The 14,915-nt window shown below is 45.9% G+C and overlaps 2 protein-coding genes across 5 annotated transcripts in view; one reads left to right on the top strand and one right to left on the bottom strand.

Moving 5' to 3' along the window:
* NOC2L (NOC2 like nucleolar associated transcriptional repressor) overlaps positions 1 to 7,378 on the bottom strand; it is a 175,084-nt gene extending 167,706 nt beyond the window's left edge. Inside the window, exon 1 of the mRNA XM_089668416.1 lies at positions 7,296 to 7,378. Coding sequence (XP_089524542.1) covers positions 7,296 to 7,315 — 20 coding nt within the window. The 5' untranslated portion in view covers positions 7,316 to 7,378. The remainder of the gene's footprint in view (positions 1 to 7,295) is intronic.
* Positions 7,379 to 7,595: 217 nt separating this feature from the next.
* The window catches only part of KLHL17 (kelch like family member 17), a 113,699-nt gene continuing 106,379 nt past the window's right edge, over positions 7,596 to 14,915 (top strand). For all 4 annotated transcript variants that reach the window (XM_089668415.1, XM_089668414.1, XM_089668412.1 and 1 more), the window contains exons 1-2: positions 7,596 to 7,653; positions 10,827 to 11,033. In XM_089668415.1, the coding sequence (XP_089524541.1) occupies positions 10,932 to 11,033 (102 nt within the window). In that variant the 5' untranslated portion in view covers positions 7,596 to 7,653; positions 10,827 to 10,931. The remainder of the gene's footprint in view (positions 7,654 to 10,826; positions 11,034 to 14,915) is intronic.

Raw genomic sequence — 14,915 nt, 5'->3', positions numbered from 1 at the left:
CCTCTTCAGGGAAGCCTACCCCACCCTCACCTAACAGCCGCTGCCCTTCCCTCCTCCTACCACTTCATCCCCCACAGCCGCTTCCTCCGGTGCCTCTACCCCCTCCCTCCTAGATTGTAAGCTCGAAAGAGTAGGGCCCTCTAACCCCTTGTGTACTGTTTGCTGTTACTGTTCTGTTTCATGTATTGTCCCCCCCATTGTACAGCGCTGAGCAAACCCTTTGGCGCTATATAAACACGATAAATAAATAAATAAATAAATAAATAAAATGATAAACGGTTTCCAAAATTTTTTACAAATAAATATGTGAAAAGTGTGGTGTACATTTGTATTCAGCCCCTCTGAGTCAATACTTTGTAGAACCACCTTTTGCTGCAATTACAGCTGCAAGACATTTTGGGAATGTCTCTACCAGCTTTGCACATCTAGAATGAAATTTTTGCCCATTCTTCTTTGCAAAACAGCTCAAGCTCTGTCAGATTGGATGCAGAGTGTCTGTGAACAGCAATTTTCAAGTCTTGCCACAGATTCTCAATTGTATTAAGGTTTGGATTTTGACTGGGCCATTCTAACACATGAATATGTATTGATCTAAACCAGGCATCACTAAATGGCAGACCGAGTCACTGTCCCATACGGACCCATGCAGTCCTGCCATTTAAGAGCCTTTTCTTCCCCCAGCTGTCTCACCGTCATCCTCACAGAGCTGACAGCGGGAGGCAGGACAGTTCTGGATGGAGGGTGGGAGCTGCCAAAGATTAACAAGCAGGTGATTGGTTGCTAGGATAAAGGGCAGTCCTAGCAATCATTCACTGTGTGTAAGGTAGGTCAGTGGGGGGGGGGGGGGTGAAGTTAAAGGGGCTAAGGACATTTGTGTGAAGGGGGCTGAGGATTGAATGTGGGGGGCTAAGGACTGTGGTGTGTGGGGGCTGAGGACAGTAACATGGAGGGGGGCTGAGGACAGTAACCTGGAGGGGGGCTGAGGACAGTAATGTAGGGGGATGATTTAAAAAGGGGCAGAGTACTCTTCAGTGAAGGGGGCAGAGGACAGTACTGTTGAGGGGGGGATGATGTCAAGGAAGTGTGAGGACACTACAGTGAAAGGGGTGGAGGGGGGTGAAGTAAAGGGGGATCTGAAGACACTCATCAAGAGATCTTGCTGTGAATGAAAAGGGGACTGTGATGTGCAGTGGGGATTGAGGACACTGATGTGAGAACAGGTTCAGATCTGTACATGTGCATTTGGTGCACATGTTGTGGACAGGTCAGCACTATCTACTAGAAACCTGAAGAAGTCCCTGACCCTTTTTTTTTCAAAATTTCACCGCAGCAAAACGTTGTTTGGCACACACGAAAAAGCACCACAGGGGCCTACATGAGATTCGGACCCGTGATGCATGCAAATTCTGCTGCCCGGACCTTGGTGAATTTTAATTCAATACCCCTGATCTAAACCATTCCATTGTAGCTCTGGCTGTATGTTTAGGGTCGTTGTCCTGCTGGAAGGAGAACCTCCGTCCCAGTCTCAAGTCTTTTACAGACTCTTAACAGGTTTTCTTCTAAGATTGCCCTGTATTTGGCTCCATCCATCTTCGCAGCTCCTCCAGAGTTCCCATGGGCCTCTTGGCTGCTTCTCTGATTAATACTCTCCTTGCCCGGCCTGTCAGTTTAGGTGGACGGCCATGTCTTGGTAGGTTTGCAGTTGTGTCATACTCTTTCCATTATCAGATGATGGATTGAACAGTGCTCCCTGAGATGTTCAAAGGATATTTTTTTATAACCTAACCCTGCTTTAAAAATGTATCCACAACTTTATCCCTGACCTGTCTGGTGTGTTCCTTGGCCTTCATGATGCGGTTTGTTCCCTGATATTCTCTAATAAACCTCTAAGGGCTTCACAGAACAGCTGTATTTATACTGAGAATGAATTACACACAGATGGACTCCATTTACTAATTAGGTGACTTCTGAAGGCAATTGGTTCCACTAGATTTTAGTTAGGGGTATCAGAGTAAAGGGGCTGAATACAAATGCACACCACACTTTTCAGATATTTAAAAAAAAAATTGAAACCCATTTATCATTTTCCTTCGACGTCACAATTATGTGCCACTTTGTGTTGGTCTATCACATAGAATCCCAATAAAATACATTTACATTTTTGGTTGTAACATGGCAAAATGTGGAAAATGTCAAGGGGTACATTTTCAAGGCAGTGTACATAGTTACATTGGTTCAAGGTGGACCAAAGCAACTATGTGAAAATTGCTACACTTAAAGTGACACTGAAGCTTTGTTGTTTTTAAATAACAAAACATGTCTATACTTACCTGTTCTGTTCATTGATTTTGCACAGAGCAGCCCTGATCCTCTTCATTTGGGTCCCCACCGGCGCTCCTGGGTCCTCCCCCTCGAGCAGTGCCCCCAGGGAAAATTTCAAGGGTATGAATACTTTTTCATAGCACTGTATATGCTATACCTGTACAATCCCCATGGAAGCTAGGAGTCACATTAGTAGGCAATGCTACTCCAGGAATCTCCAAAAGCTTCCGGATCCTGTGTAGTGACTACCCTGCTGCATTGTGAACATAGCGGGTCACTCGTTTGGCACAGAAGCCATGCCGAGAACATGTTGCAATTTCTGGATGAATGCAAAATGTTTACTGACTGGATGAGGTGGACAGGCAGGGCAGTGATGTGAAGATATTCACCTTGTCCAATCAGAGAACACTTTGCATTCATTGAGAAATGTCCTGTGTTCAGTAAGCAGCAGGGCATCCTCTTTGCGAGGGATCCGGAAGCTAGCAGCAATCACTACATTAGCGGTAACTACTAGAGTTCTCCTCCACATGCAGTGTACAGTAAGTTGTGTAGAGCTCTCCTCATGCAGTGTACAGTAAGTTGTGTAGAGCTCTCCTCATGCAGTGTACAGTAAGTTGTGTAGAGCTCTCCTCCTCCTCATGCAGTGTACAGTAAGTTGTGTAGAGCTCTCCTCCTCATGCAGTGTATAGTAAGTTGTGTACAGCTCTCCTCCTCCTCATGCAGTGTATAGTAAGTTGTGTACAGCTCTCCTCCTCCTCATGCAGTGTATAGTAAGTTGTGTACAGTTCTCCTCCTCCTCATGCAGTGTACAGTAAGTTGTGTAGAGCTCTCCTCCTCCTCCTCATGCAGTGTACAGTAAGTTGTGTAGAGCTCTCCTCCTCCTCATGCAGTGTATAGTAAGTTGTGCAGATCTCTTCTCCTCCTCTTGCAGTGTATAATAAGTTGTGTAGCGTTCTCCTCCTCATGCAGTGTATAATAAGTTGTGTAGCGTTCTCCTCCTCATGCAGTGTATAATAAGTTGCGTAGATCTCGCCTCCTCCTTCTCATGCAGTGTATAATAAGTTGCATAGATCTCTCCTCCTCATGCAGTGTATAATACGTTGTGTAGATCTCTCCTCCTCATGCAGTGTATAAGACGTTGTGTAGATCTCTTCTCCTCCTCATGCAGTGTATAAGTTGTGCAGATCTCTTCTCCTCATGCAGTGTATAATAAGTTGTGTAGCGTTCTCCTCCTCATGCAGTGTATAATACATTTTGTAGATCTCTCCCCCTTCTCCTCATGCAGTGTATAATAAGTTGTGTAGATCTCTTCTCATGCAGTGTATAATAAGTTGCGTAGATCTCTCCTCCTCCTCCTCATGCAGTGTATAATAAGTTGCGTAGATCTCGCCGCCGCCTCCTCCTTCTCATGCAGTGTATAATAAGTTGCGTAGATCTCGCCTCCTCCTCCTCATGCAGTGTATAATAAGTTACATAGATCTCTCCTCCTCATCATGCAGTGTATAATAAGTTGCGTAGATCTCTCCTCCTCATCCTCATGCAGTGTATAATAAGTTGTGTAGATCTCTCCTCCTCCTCATGCAGTGTATAATAAGTTGTGTAGATCTCTCCTCCTCCTCATGCAGTGTATAATAAGTTGTGTAGATCTCTTCTCCTCCTCATGCAGTGTATAAGTTGTGTAGATCTCTTCTCCGCCTTATGCAGTGTATAATAAGCTGTGTAGCGTTCTCCTCCTCATGCAATGTATAATATGTTGTGTAGATCTCTCCTCCTCCTCATGCAGTGTATAAGTTGTGTAGATCTCTCCTCCTCATGCAGTGTATAATACGTTGCGTAGATCTCTCCTCCTCCTCATGCAGTGTATAAGTTGTGTAGATCTCTCCTCCTCCTCATGCAGTGTATAATAAGTTGTGTAGATCTCTCCTCCTCCTCATGCAGGGTATAGTAAGTTGTGTAGATCTCTCCTCCTCCTCATGCAGTGTATAGTAAGTTGTGTAGATCTCTCCTCCTCCTCATGCAGTGTATAGTAAGTTGTGTAGATCTCTCCTCCTCATGCAGTGTATAATAAGTTGTGTAGATCTCTCCTCATCCAGTGTATAAGTAGTGTAGATCTCTCCTCCTCATGCAGTGTATAAGTTGTGTAGATCTCTCCCCATCCTCATGCAGTGTACAATAAGTAGTGTAGATCTCTCTTCCTCCTCCTCATGCAGTGTATAGTAAGTTGTGTAGCGTTCTCCTCCTCATGCAGTGTATAGTAAGTTGTGTAGCGTTCTCCTCCTCATGCAGTGTATAGTAAGTTGTGTAGCGTTCTCCTCCTCATGCGGTGTATAGTAAGTTGTGTAGCGTTCTCCTCCTCATGCAGTGTATAGTAAGTTGTGTAGCGTTCTCCTCCTCATGCAGTGTATAGTAAGTTGTGTAGCGTTCTCCTCCTCATGCAGTGTATAGTAAGTTGTGTAGCGTTCTCCTCCTCATGCAGTGTATAGTAAGTTGTGTAGCGTTCTCCTCCTCATGCAGTGTATAGTAAGTTGTGTAGCGTTCTCATGCAGTGTATAGTAAGTTGTGTAGCGTTCTCCTCCTCACATACCAGCAGCAGATGACACTCAGCACAATCCTTCCACCCAGCAGCCACAACATAAACATTGGAGGAACTGTCTGCGCCCGACCGCTTCATTGTTCCCCAGAGGAGGAGCGTTCATTTCTCACCTCACTTGTAGTCCAGTTATATTTCTCACCTCACCTGTACTCCGGGTATATTTCTCACCTCACCTGTACTCCGGGTATATTTCTCACCTCACCTGTACTCCGGTTAGATTTCTCACCTCACCTGTACTCCGGTTAGATTTCTCACCTCACCTGTACTCCGGTTAGATTTCTCACCTCACCTGTACTCCGGTTAGATTTCTCACCTCACCTGTACTCCGGTTAGATTTCTCACCTCACCTGTACTCCGGTTAGATTTCTCACCTCACCTGTACTCCGGTTAGATTTCTCACCTCACCTGTACTCCGGTTAGATTTCTCACCTCACCTGTACTCCGGTTAGATTTCTCACCTCACCTGTACTCCGGTTAGATTTCTCACCTCACCTGTACTCCGGTTAGATTTCTCACCTCACCTGTACTCCGGTTAGATTTCTCACCTCACCTGTACTCCGGTTAGATTTCTCACCTCACCTGTACTCCGGTTAGATTTCTCACCTCACCTGTACTCCGGTTAGATTTCTCACCTCACCTGTACTCCGGTTAGATTTCTCACCTCACCTGTACTCCGGTTAGATTTCTCACCTCACCTGTACTCCGGTTAGATTTCTCACCTCACCTGTACTCCGGTTAGATTTCTCACCTCACCTGTACTCCGGTTAGATTTCTCACCTCACCTGTACTCCGGTTAGATTTCTCACCTCACCTGTACTCCGGTTAGATTTCTCACCTCACCTGTACTCCGGTTAGATTTCTCACCTCACCTGTACTCCGGTTAGATTTCTCACCTCACCTGTACTCCGGTTAGATTTCTCACCTCACCTGTACTCCGGTTAGATTTCTCACCTCACCTGTACTCCGGTTAGATTTCTCACCTCACCTGTACTCCGGTTAGATTTCTCACCTCACCTGTACTCCGGTTAGATTTCTCACCTCACCTGTACTCCGGTTAGATTTCTCACCTCACCTGTACTCCGGTTAGATTTCTCACCTCACCTGTAGTCCGGTTAGATTTCTCACCTCACTTGTACTCCGGTTAGATTTCTCACCTCACTTGTAGTCCGGTTAGATTTCTCACCTCACCTGTACTCCGGTTAGATTTCTCACCTCACCTGTACTCCGGTTAGATTTCTCACCTCACCTGTACTCCGGTTAGATTTCTCACCTCACCTGTACTCCGGTTAGATTTCTCACCTCACCTGTACTCCGGTTAGATTTCTCACCTCACCTGTACTCCGGTTAGATTTCTCACCTCACCTGTACTCCGGTTAGATTTCTCACCTCACCTGTACTCCGGTTAGATTTCTCACCTCACCTGTACTCCGGTTAGATTTCTCACCTCACCTGTACTCCGGTTAGATTTCTCACCTCATTTGTACTCCGGTTAGATTTCTCACCTCACTTGTACTCCGGTTAGATTTCTCACCTCACTTGTACTCCGGTTAGATTTCTTACCTCACTTGTAGTCCGGTTAGATTTCTCACCTCACTTGTAGTCCGGTTAGATTTCTCACCTCACTTGTAGTCCGGTTAGATTTCTCACCTCACTTGTAGTCCGGGTATATTTCTCACCTCACTTGTAGGCCGGTTAGATTTCTCACCTCACTTGTAGGCCGGTTAGATTTCTCACCTCACTTGTAGGCCGGTTAGATTTCTCACCTCACTTGTAGTCCGGTTAGATTTCTCACCTCACTTGTAGTCCGGTTAGATTTCTCACCTCACTTGTAGTCCGGTTAGATTTCTCACCTCACTTGTAGTCCGGTTAGATTTCTTACCTCACTTGTAGGCCGGTTAGATTTCTTACCTCACTTGTAGTCCGGTTAGATTTCCTACCTCACTTGTAGTCCGGTTAGATTTCTTACCTCACTTGTAGTCCGGTTAGATTTCTCACCTCACTTGTAGTCCAGGTACATTTCTCACCTCACTTGTAGTCCGGGTATATTTCTTACCTCACTTGTAGTCCGGTTAGATTTCTTTCTGTTCTTTATGAATGAAGAGCATACGGGAAGAAGAGACTGCGGCACTAACTTAGTATCTGAGCACCGCATCCATGAGGCCATATAGTGTGAAAGGGTCCTAAAGCGACATAATCCCCCCATGTAAGAAAGGCCTAGGAGGGTTCATGTTTCTGGCTTCCAGGGACAATATGAGGTTTGGAATGGCTGTCCCTCCATGACCACCTATAGCACAGCATTACACGGGACAGCTGCCCTGTCTTCCCTCTCAGCCCTGCCTATGCTGCTCCCCTTCCCATCCCCTCTATAACCGGCTCTCACCTCTTCCCAGACGCCGCCATGCTCTCCACTTCACCAACGTGCTCCGCTCTTCCGGCTCCCCCACAATACACCGCGCCGCTCGGCCCGCTACTTGTTTCTAAGACTCGCGAAGCTGCGCGGGCGGGCGCTTTCCGAACACTGCTGAGAGCTCAGATACTAAGTTAGTGCCGCAGCCTCTTCTTCCCGTATGCTCTTCATTCATAAAGAACAGTAAGAAATATACCCGGACTACAAGTGAGGTAAGAAATGAACGCTCCTCCTCTGGGGAACAATGAAGCGGTCGGGCGCAGACAGTTCCTCCAATGTTTATGTTGTGGCTGCTGGGTGGAAGGATTGTGCCGAGTGTCATCTGCTGCCGGTATGTGAGGAGGAGAACACCACACAACTTACTATACACTGCATGAGGAGAACGCTACACAACTTATTATACACTGCATGAGGAGGAGGAGAACGCTACACAACTTACTATACACTGCATGAGGAGGAGGAGAGATCTACACAACTTATTATACACTGCATGAGGAGGAGGAGAGATCTACACAACTTATTATACACTGCATGAGGAGAAGGAGAGATCTACACAACTTATTATACACTGCATGAGGAGGAGGAGAATGCTACACAACTTATTATACACTGCATGAGGAGGAGGAGAGCTCTACACAACTTATTATACACTGCATGAGGAGGAGGAGAGATCTACACAACTTATTATACACTGCATGAGGAGGAGGAGAATGCTACACAACTTATTATACACTGCATGAGGAGAAGGAGAGATCTACACAACTTATTATACACTGCATGAGGAGGAGGAGAGATCTACACAACTTATTATACACTGCATGAGGAGGAGGAGAACGCTACACAACTTATTATACACTGCATGAGGAGGAGGAGAGATCTACACAACTTACTATACACTGCATGAAGAGGAGGAGAACGCTACACAACTTATTATGCACACTGCATGAGGAGAAGAGCTCTACACAACTTACTATACACTGCATGAGGAGGAGGAGAACGCTACACAACTTACTATACACTGCATGAGGAGGAGGAGAGATCTACACAACTTATTATACACTGCATGAGGAGGAGGAGAACGCTACACAACTTATTATACACTGCATGAGGAGAAGGAGAGATCTACACAACTTATTATACACTGCATGAGGAGGAGGAGAGATCTACACAACTTATTATACACTGCATGAGGAGGAGGAGAGCTCTACACAACTTATTATACACTGCATGAGGAGGAGGAGAGATCTACACAACTTATTATACACTGCATGAGGAGGAGGAGAGATCTACACAACTTATTATACACTGCATGAGGAGAAGGAGAGATCTACACAACTTATTATACACTGCATGAGGAGGAGGAGAGATATACACAACTTATTATACACTGCATGAGGAGGAGGAGAGCTCTACACAACTTACTATATACTCTGCATGAGGAGAGCTCTACACAACTTATTATGCACACTGCATGAGGAGGAGAACTCTACACAACTTACTATATACACTGCATGAGGAGGAGAGCTCTACACACCTTACTGTATACACTGCATGAGGAGGAGAGCTCTACACAACTTACTATGTACACTATGTGAGGAAGCAAATGTTACACAACTTACTATATACAATGCATAACGAGGAGGGCTTTGCACAATCTACTACACACACTGCATGAGGAGGAGAGCTGTGCACATCCTACACAACTTACTGTACATGCTGCATGAGGAGGAGAGCCCTACACAACTTACTATATAGAATGCATTAGGAGGAGAGCTCTGCACTTACTATATATACTGCATGAGGAGGAGAGCTGTGCACATCCTACACAACTTACTGTACAAACCACATTAGAAGGAGAGCTCTACACAACAAACTGTGCATACTGCATGAGGAGGAGAGCTCTACACAAATTACTATATACTGCATGAGGAGGAGAGTTCTGCACAACTTATTATATACACACTGCATAGGGAGGAGAGCTCTACACAACTTATTATATACACACTGCATGAGGAGGAGAGCTCTATGCAACTTACTATATACACTGCATGAGGAGGAGAGCTCTACACACCTTACTATATACACTGCGTGAGGAGGAAAGCTCCACACAGCTTACTGTACACGCTGCATGAGGAGGAGAGCTACACACAGCTTACTGTACACGCTGCATGAGGAGGAGAGCTCCACACAGCTTACTACACACACTGCATGAGGAGGAGAGTTCTGCACAACTTACTATATATACTGCATGAGGAGGAGATCTGTGCACATCCTACACAAATTACTGTACACACTGCATGAGGAGGTGAGCATTACACAACTTACTACATAGAATGCATGAGGAGGAGAGCTATACACAACGTACTATACACACTGCATGAGGAGGTGAGCTCTACACAACAAACTGTACACATTGTATGAGGAGGGGAGCACTACACAACTTATATACACTGCATGAGGAGGCGAGCATTACACAACTTACTATATAGAATGCATGAGGAGAAGAGCTCTACACAACTCACCGTATACACTGCATGAGGAGGACAGCTCTACATGAATCACTGTATACACTGCATGAGGAGGAGAGCTCTGCACAATTCACTATACACTGCATGAGGAGGAGAGCTCTACACAACTTACTGTATACACTAAATGAGGAGGAGCGCTCTGCACAACTTACTATATACTGCATGAGGAGGAGAGCTCTACACAACTTACTATATACTGCATGAGGAGGAGAGCTCTGCACAACTTACTATATACTGCATGAGGAGGAGAGCTCTACACAACTTACTATATACTGCATGAGGAGGAGAGCTCTGCACAACTTACTATGTACTGCATGAGGAGGAGAGCTCTACACAACTTACTATATACTGCATGAGGAGGAGAGCTCTGCACAACTTACTATATACTGCATGAGGAGGAGAGCTCTACACAACTTACTATATACTGCATGAGGAGGACAGCCCTACATGAATCACTGTATACACTGCATGAGGAGGAGAGCTCTACACAACTCTACACTGCATGAGGAGCAGAGCTCTACACAACTTACTGTATACTGCATGAGGAGGAGAGCTCTACACAACTACACTGCATGAGGAGCAGAGCTCTACACAACTCATTGTATACACTGCATGAGGAGGAGAGCTCTACACATCTCTATACACTGCATGAGGAAGAGAGCTCTACACAATGTACTGTACACACTGCATGAGGAGGACAGCTCTACATGAATCACTGTATACACTGCATGAGGAGGAGAGCTCTACACAATGTACTGTACACACTGCATGAGGAGGACAGCTCTACATGAATCACTGTATACACTGCATGAGGAGGAGAGCTCTACACAATGTACTGTACACACTGCATGAGGAGGAGAAGTGGTGTTCACACGTATTACATGTCTGCTGTGCCTGGGAGGACGTGTTACTTTGTGCCTGTGATCGGACGTGTTGCTAGGTTTGTAGATGATCTGCTTCCTGTGATTGTTTGCAGGCTCTGTGGCTGACTCTTAGAGCTGTGATCATGATGGTGCCCACAGACCTCCTCGCGCACAGCTGCCTGCCAAGTGTCCTTAATATAGTAGCGGGGTGTTGATCCATGGACTGGAGATCATGTTCTGTACACACCGGAGTTCTTGTCTGCATGCAGCCATTCAGAAGCGCCTTCATGAACTTGCTGTGGTGGCCCAGTGCTGAGAGGGTGAGTACCAATGATAAATTAGATTTTATCTTCCTCTAATGGTGAGAAGTTGAAGTGTAACCAAAGGCAAAACAGATTTGTAATTTGTCTTGGAAAGGGTAAGGGAGGGTTCTAACCCCGTTCACTTCATCGTTACCATTTGTGTCCCATAGGTGAGGATTCCCTTTACTTCCTGTCTCTTAGCCAACACACAAAGTGAGCAGAAATCCCTCCAAAGTGACGGAGCTCCAGGGTGTCACTAGAACTGGTGTCCTCATTAAAAGATTTCCCCTCTGTTACTGCTCCGGGTACAACCCAATATTTGGGATTTTCTTTTACTTTCAATGATAATGGTAAACAGGACAAATGGAGAAGATGAATCTTCCTAATGGAGGCATAGACAGCAATAGAAACTGTCAGGTTTTCCATTCCACCTCCACTCTGTCCAAAACTAAGAAGAAAAAGTTTTTGCCTTTTAATTATGCTTTTAAATGTCAAACCTGTCTTTACTGCATGCATCCAGAGGTGGTGTTTTTGTTATAGGTGGAACATAATGGGTTAAGTTAGCTTTTTTTTTTTTTTTTTATGTCCTGGATACTTCTACACTAGGCTCTTCCTTCCATAATTCCCAAATCGATTTCTGTCCACCTGGGAGTTTTGTGGAGTTCTGCCCAACCTTGTGTGTTACATTTTCTATAATGTAGATTTAAAGGGAAACTAAAGTTCCACTGTGAAAAAAACAAAACAAAAAAAAAACCCCACAGCAAGCAGGCAGGCTTTCACTGCAGGAGAGACATGCCCTGTCACTTCTACAATCCCCCTACCTGCCTGTTTGCTGTCTTCTCTGGTGCTGTAAACTGAGCTGTGCATGCGCAGCTCAGTCTTCTGGGCCATGCATGCGCAGCTCTGCCTTCAGGGCCGGGCATGCGCAGCTCTGCCTTCAGGGCCGGGCATGCGCAGCTCTGCCTTCAGGGCCGGGCATGCGCAGCTCAGCCTTCAGGGCCGGGCATGCGCAGCTCAGCCTTCAGGGCCGGGCATGCGCAGCTCAGCCTTCAGGGCCGGGCATGCGCAGCTCAGCCTTCAGGGCCGGGCATGCGCAGCTCAGCCTTCAGGGCCGGGCATGCGCAGCTCAGCCTTCAGGGCCGGGCATGCGCAGCTCAGCCTTCAGGGCCCTGCATGCGCAGCTCAGCCTTCAGGGCCCTGCATGCGCAGCTCAGCCTTCAGGGCCCTGCATGCGCCGCTCAGCCTTCAGGGCCCTGCATGCGCCGCTCAGCCTTCAGGGCCCTGCATGCTCAGCTCAGCCTTCAGGGCCATGCCAGGATGACTTGCACATGCACAGGAGTACACAACTAAAAAGCAGCTGCTGCTGAATCTGAAAGTCCATGTAGGCCCATTGAAAGTGTGAGGTGTACAAAAAAAGTGGCAACCACCCCAACCTATAATTGGCCTTTGCAACAGGTGCACATGGAAGGGCAATACACATCACAACTAAACAAAGGATTTCCCAGCACACTTTCCAGCCAGCTTGCAAAATAACCAAATTGACCCTGTCTGACTGTTTACATTAAAAGCAGAAGGTTTTGTGTGCACAGGTTTGCAAACATATGCGTAAGCTACAGTGCCCACGCTAAGGGACCTCTGTATATACAGCAGTTCTAACTCTAGATTTCCAGAGCCTCCATAGTAGGACCACATATAAGAATGGATGGTGAACAGTGCTCAGGAGGCTCCTGACATCCACATTAGCAATATGAAGTTGTAGAACAGCACAAGCTGGTGAAATGACAATACTCCTTTATTTAGCACAGGATTAAAAAAAAAACAAGTGTCCTTCCTTGCTTACATGTTTCAGCCCTGTGTGGGTCTTGGTCATAGCCATAGCCTAGGCTATGCGTAACACAGGGCTGAAACATGTAAGCTGTTCTACAACTTCACATGCATGGGAGTAATGAACAGGCCCAAAGACCAGCACTTACAATATGCTAGTGCCGGCGAGGGACTGTTGAACAGGTGGGTATTAATATCTTTAGTTTGGCTTTCATATGAAAGGAAAGTGGGGGCTTCTTATAATGGATACAGCAGGTGGGCAGGCACAGGAACTCCCACACAGAGATTCACGGAGGCTACATTCAGATGGGTGCGGAAAGTTTGCTGTGTTCAGAGATGGCTAAATTCTTACAAGCTTTACAAACAATACAAGCTGGTCAATTAGCTATGGCCAGAACTTTGCAGAAATGCTGACCCTAGATGCACACTGGCTGAGAGAAGGATCAGTAAAGAGGCTCTATTCACATTGTTATTATTATACAGGATTTATATTGCATTAAGGCTGCGTTCACACTAGCCTTGTTAGCAAGCGGCAGACAGGCATTTGGGAAGCGTTTTACCGTTTCCCAAACGCCTGGGAAAATTCTGCACATTGCAGCACATAGTGCTGTTCAAACGGGAGCGTTAGCGTCGCCGCAAAACGGACGCCTCTGGTCGAGTCAGTAGGAGTTAAAGCCTCCTATTCAAGTTTATGGTGCCGCTCCACAAACGCCCAGCCGGCGTGTGCGGTCGCGACGCAGTTGCGGGGCGTTTGCGGAACGTTAACACCATTCAAACTTTATCATAGGCGTTTGTGTGGCGTTTTTAACGCTCAGCAAATGCCTAGCAACTGCCACTGAACCGCGCATGCGGCGCTTGCGGAGCGTTAAAACTGCTCCGCAAACGCCGGACCAATGCTTGTCAAATGCTATAGGGGCGTTTGGCAAGAGTTGGAAAAACAGTCAAGTGTGAACGAGCCCTAACAGTTTGCTCAGAGCTTTACAATATAAAGGGAGACAATACAGCAACCATACAGTTCAATACAAGAGAGTTAGAAAGGCCCTGCTCCTTGGAGCTAACAATCTAAGACATGTTCACATATTCACACTCAGATGAATTCTTGCATGTGAACACCAGCGGCTCTGGCTATTTATTTGTACAGAGTGCAAATCTGACAGCTACTGCTGTTCGCACGCTGGGGTTGATTTACTGAAGGCAAATAGTCTGTGCACTGCAAGTTCAGCTGCTCTAGATCTGTGGGGAAGCTCTGAAATGAAAGGAAGCTCTGCTGATTTCTATCATCCAATCATATGCAAACAAAATGCTGTTTTTATTTCCTTGCATGTGACTGGGTATTCTTTACAAAGTAAAGATTTACCTCATTTACTAAGCTCTGGAGCAACTGCACTTGCAGTGCACAGTATTTTTGCCTTTTGTAAATCAACCCCACAGTGTGCAGGCAATGTTTAGAACCATTTCTGAGAATCCAGAGATTCTGGTCAGCAGTCGCCTCATTGCAGCCAAGTGAATGTAGCCTAATACCTGAGATATACAGTCAGGTCCATAAATATTGGGACATCGACACAATTCTAACATTTTTGGCTCTATACACCACCACAATGGATTTGAAATGAAACGAACAAGATGTGCTTTAACTGCAGACTGTCAGGTTTAATTTGAGGGTACTTACATCCAAATCAGGTGAACGGTGTAGGAATTAGTGTGCCTCCCACTTGTTAAGGGACCAAAAGTAATGGGACAATTGGCTTCTCAGCTGTTCCATGGCCAGGTGTGTGTTATTCCCTCATTATCCCAATTACAATGAGCAGATAAAAGGTCCTGAGTTCATTTCAAGTGTGCTATTTGCATTTGGAATCTGTTGCTGTCAACTCTCAAGATGAGATCCAAAGAGCTGTCACTATCAGTGAAGCAAGCCATCACTAGGCTGAAAAAACAAAACAAACCCATCAGAGAGATAGCAAAAACATTAGGTGTGGCCAAAACAACTGTTTGGAACATTCTTAAAAAGAAGGAACGAACTGGTGAGCTTAGTAACACCAAAAGACCCGGAAGACCACAGAAAATAACTGTGGTGGA

The sequence above is a fragment of the Staurois parvus genome, unplaced genomic scaffold (assembly GCF_062004578.1).
Source record: "Staurois parvus isolate SC_StPar_1 unplaced genomic scaffold, SC_StPar_1.0 ptg000057l, whole genome shotgun sequence".
Classification (NCBI taxonomy): Eukaryota; Metazoa; Chordata; class Amphibia; order Anura; family Ranidae; genus Staurois; species Staurois parvus.
This window is presented reverse-complemented; position numbering and strand designations above follow the sequence as displayed.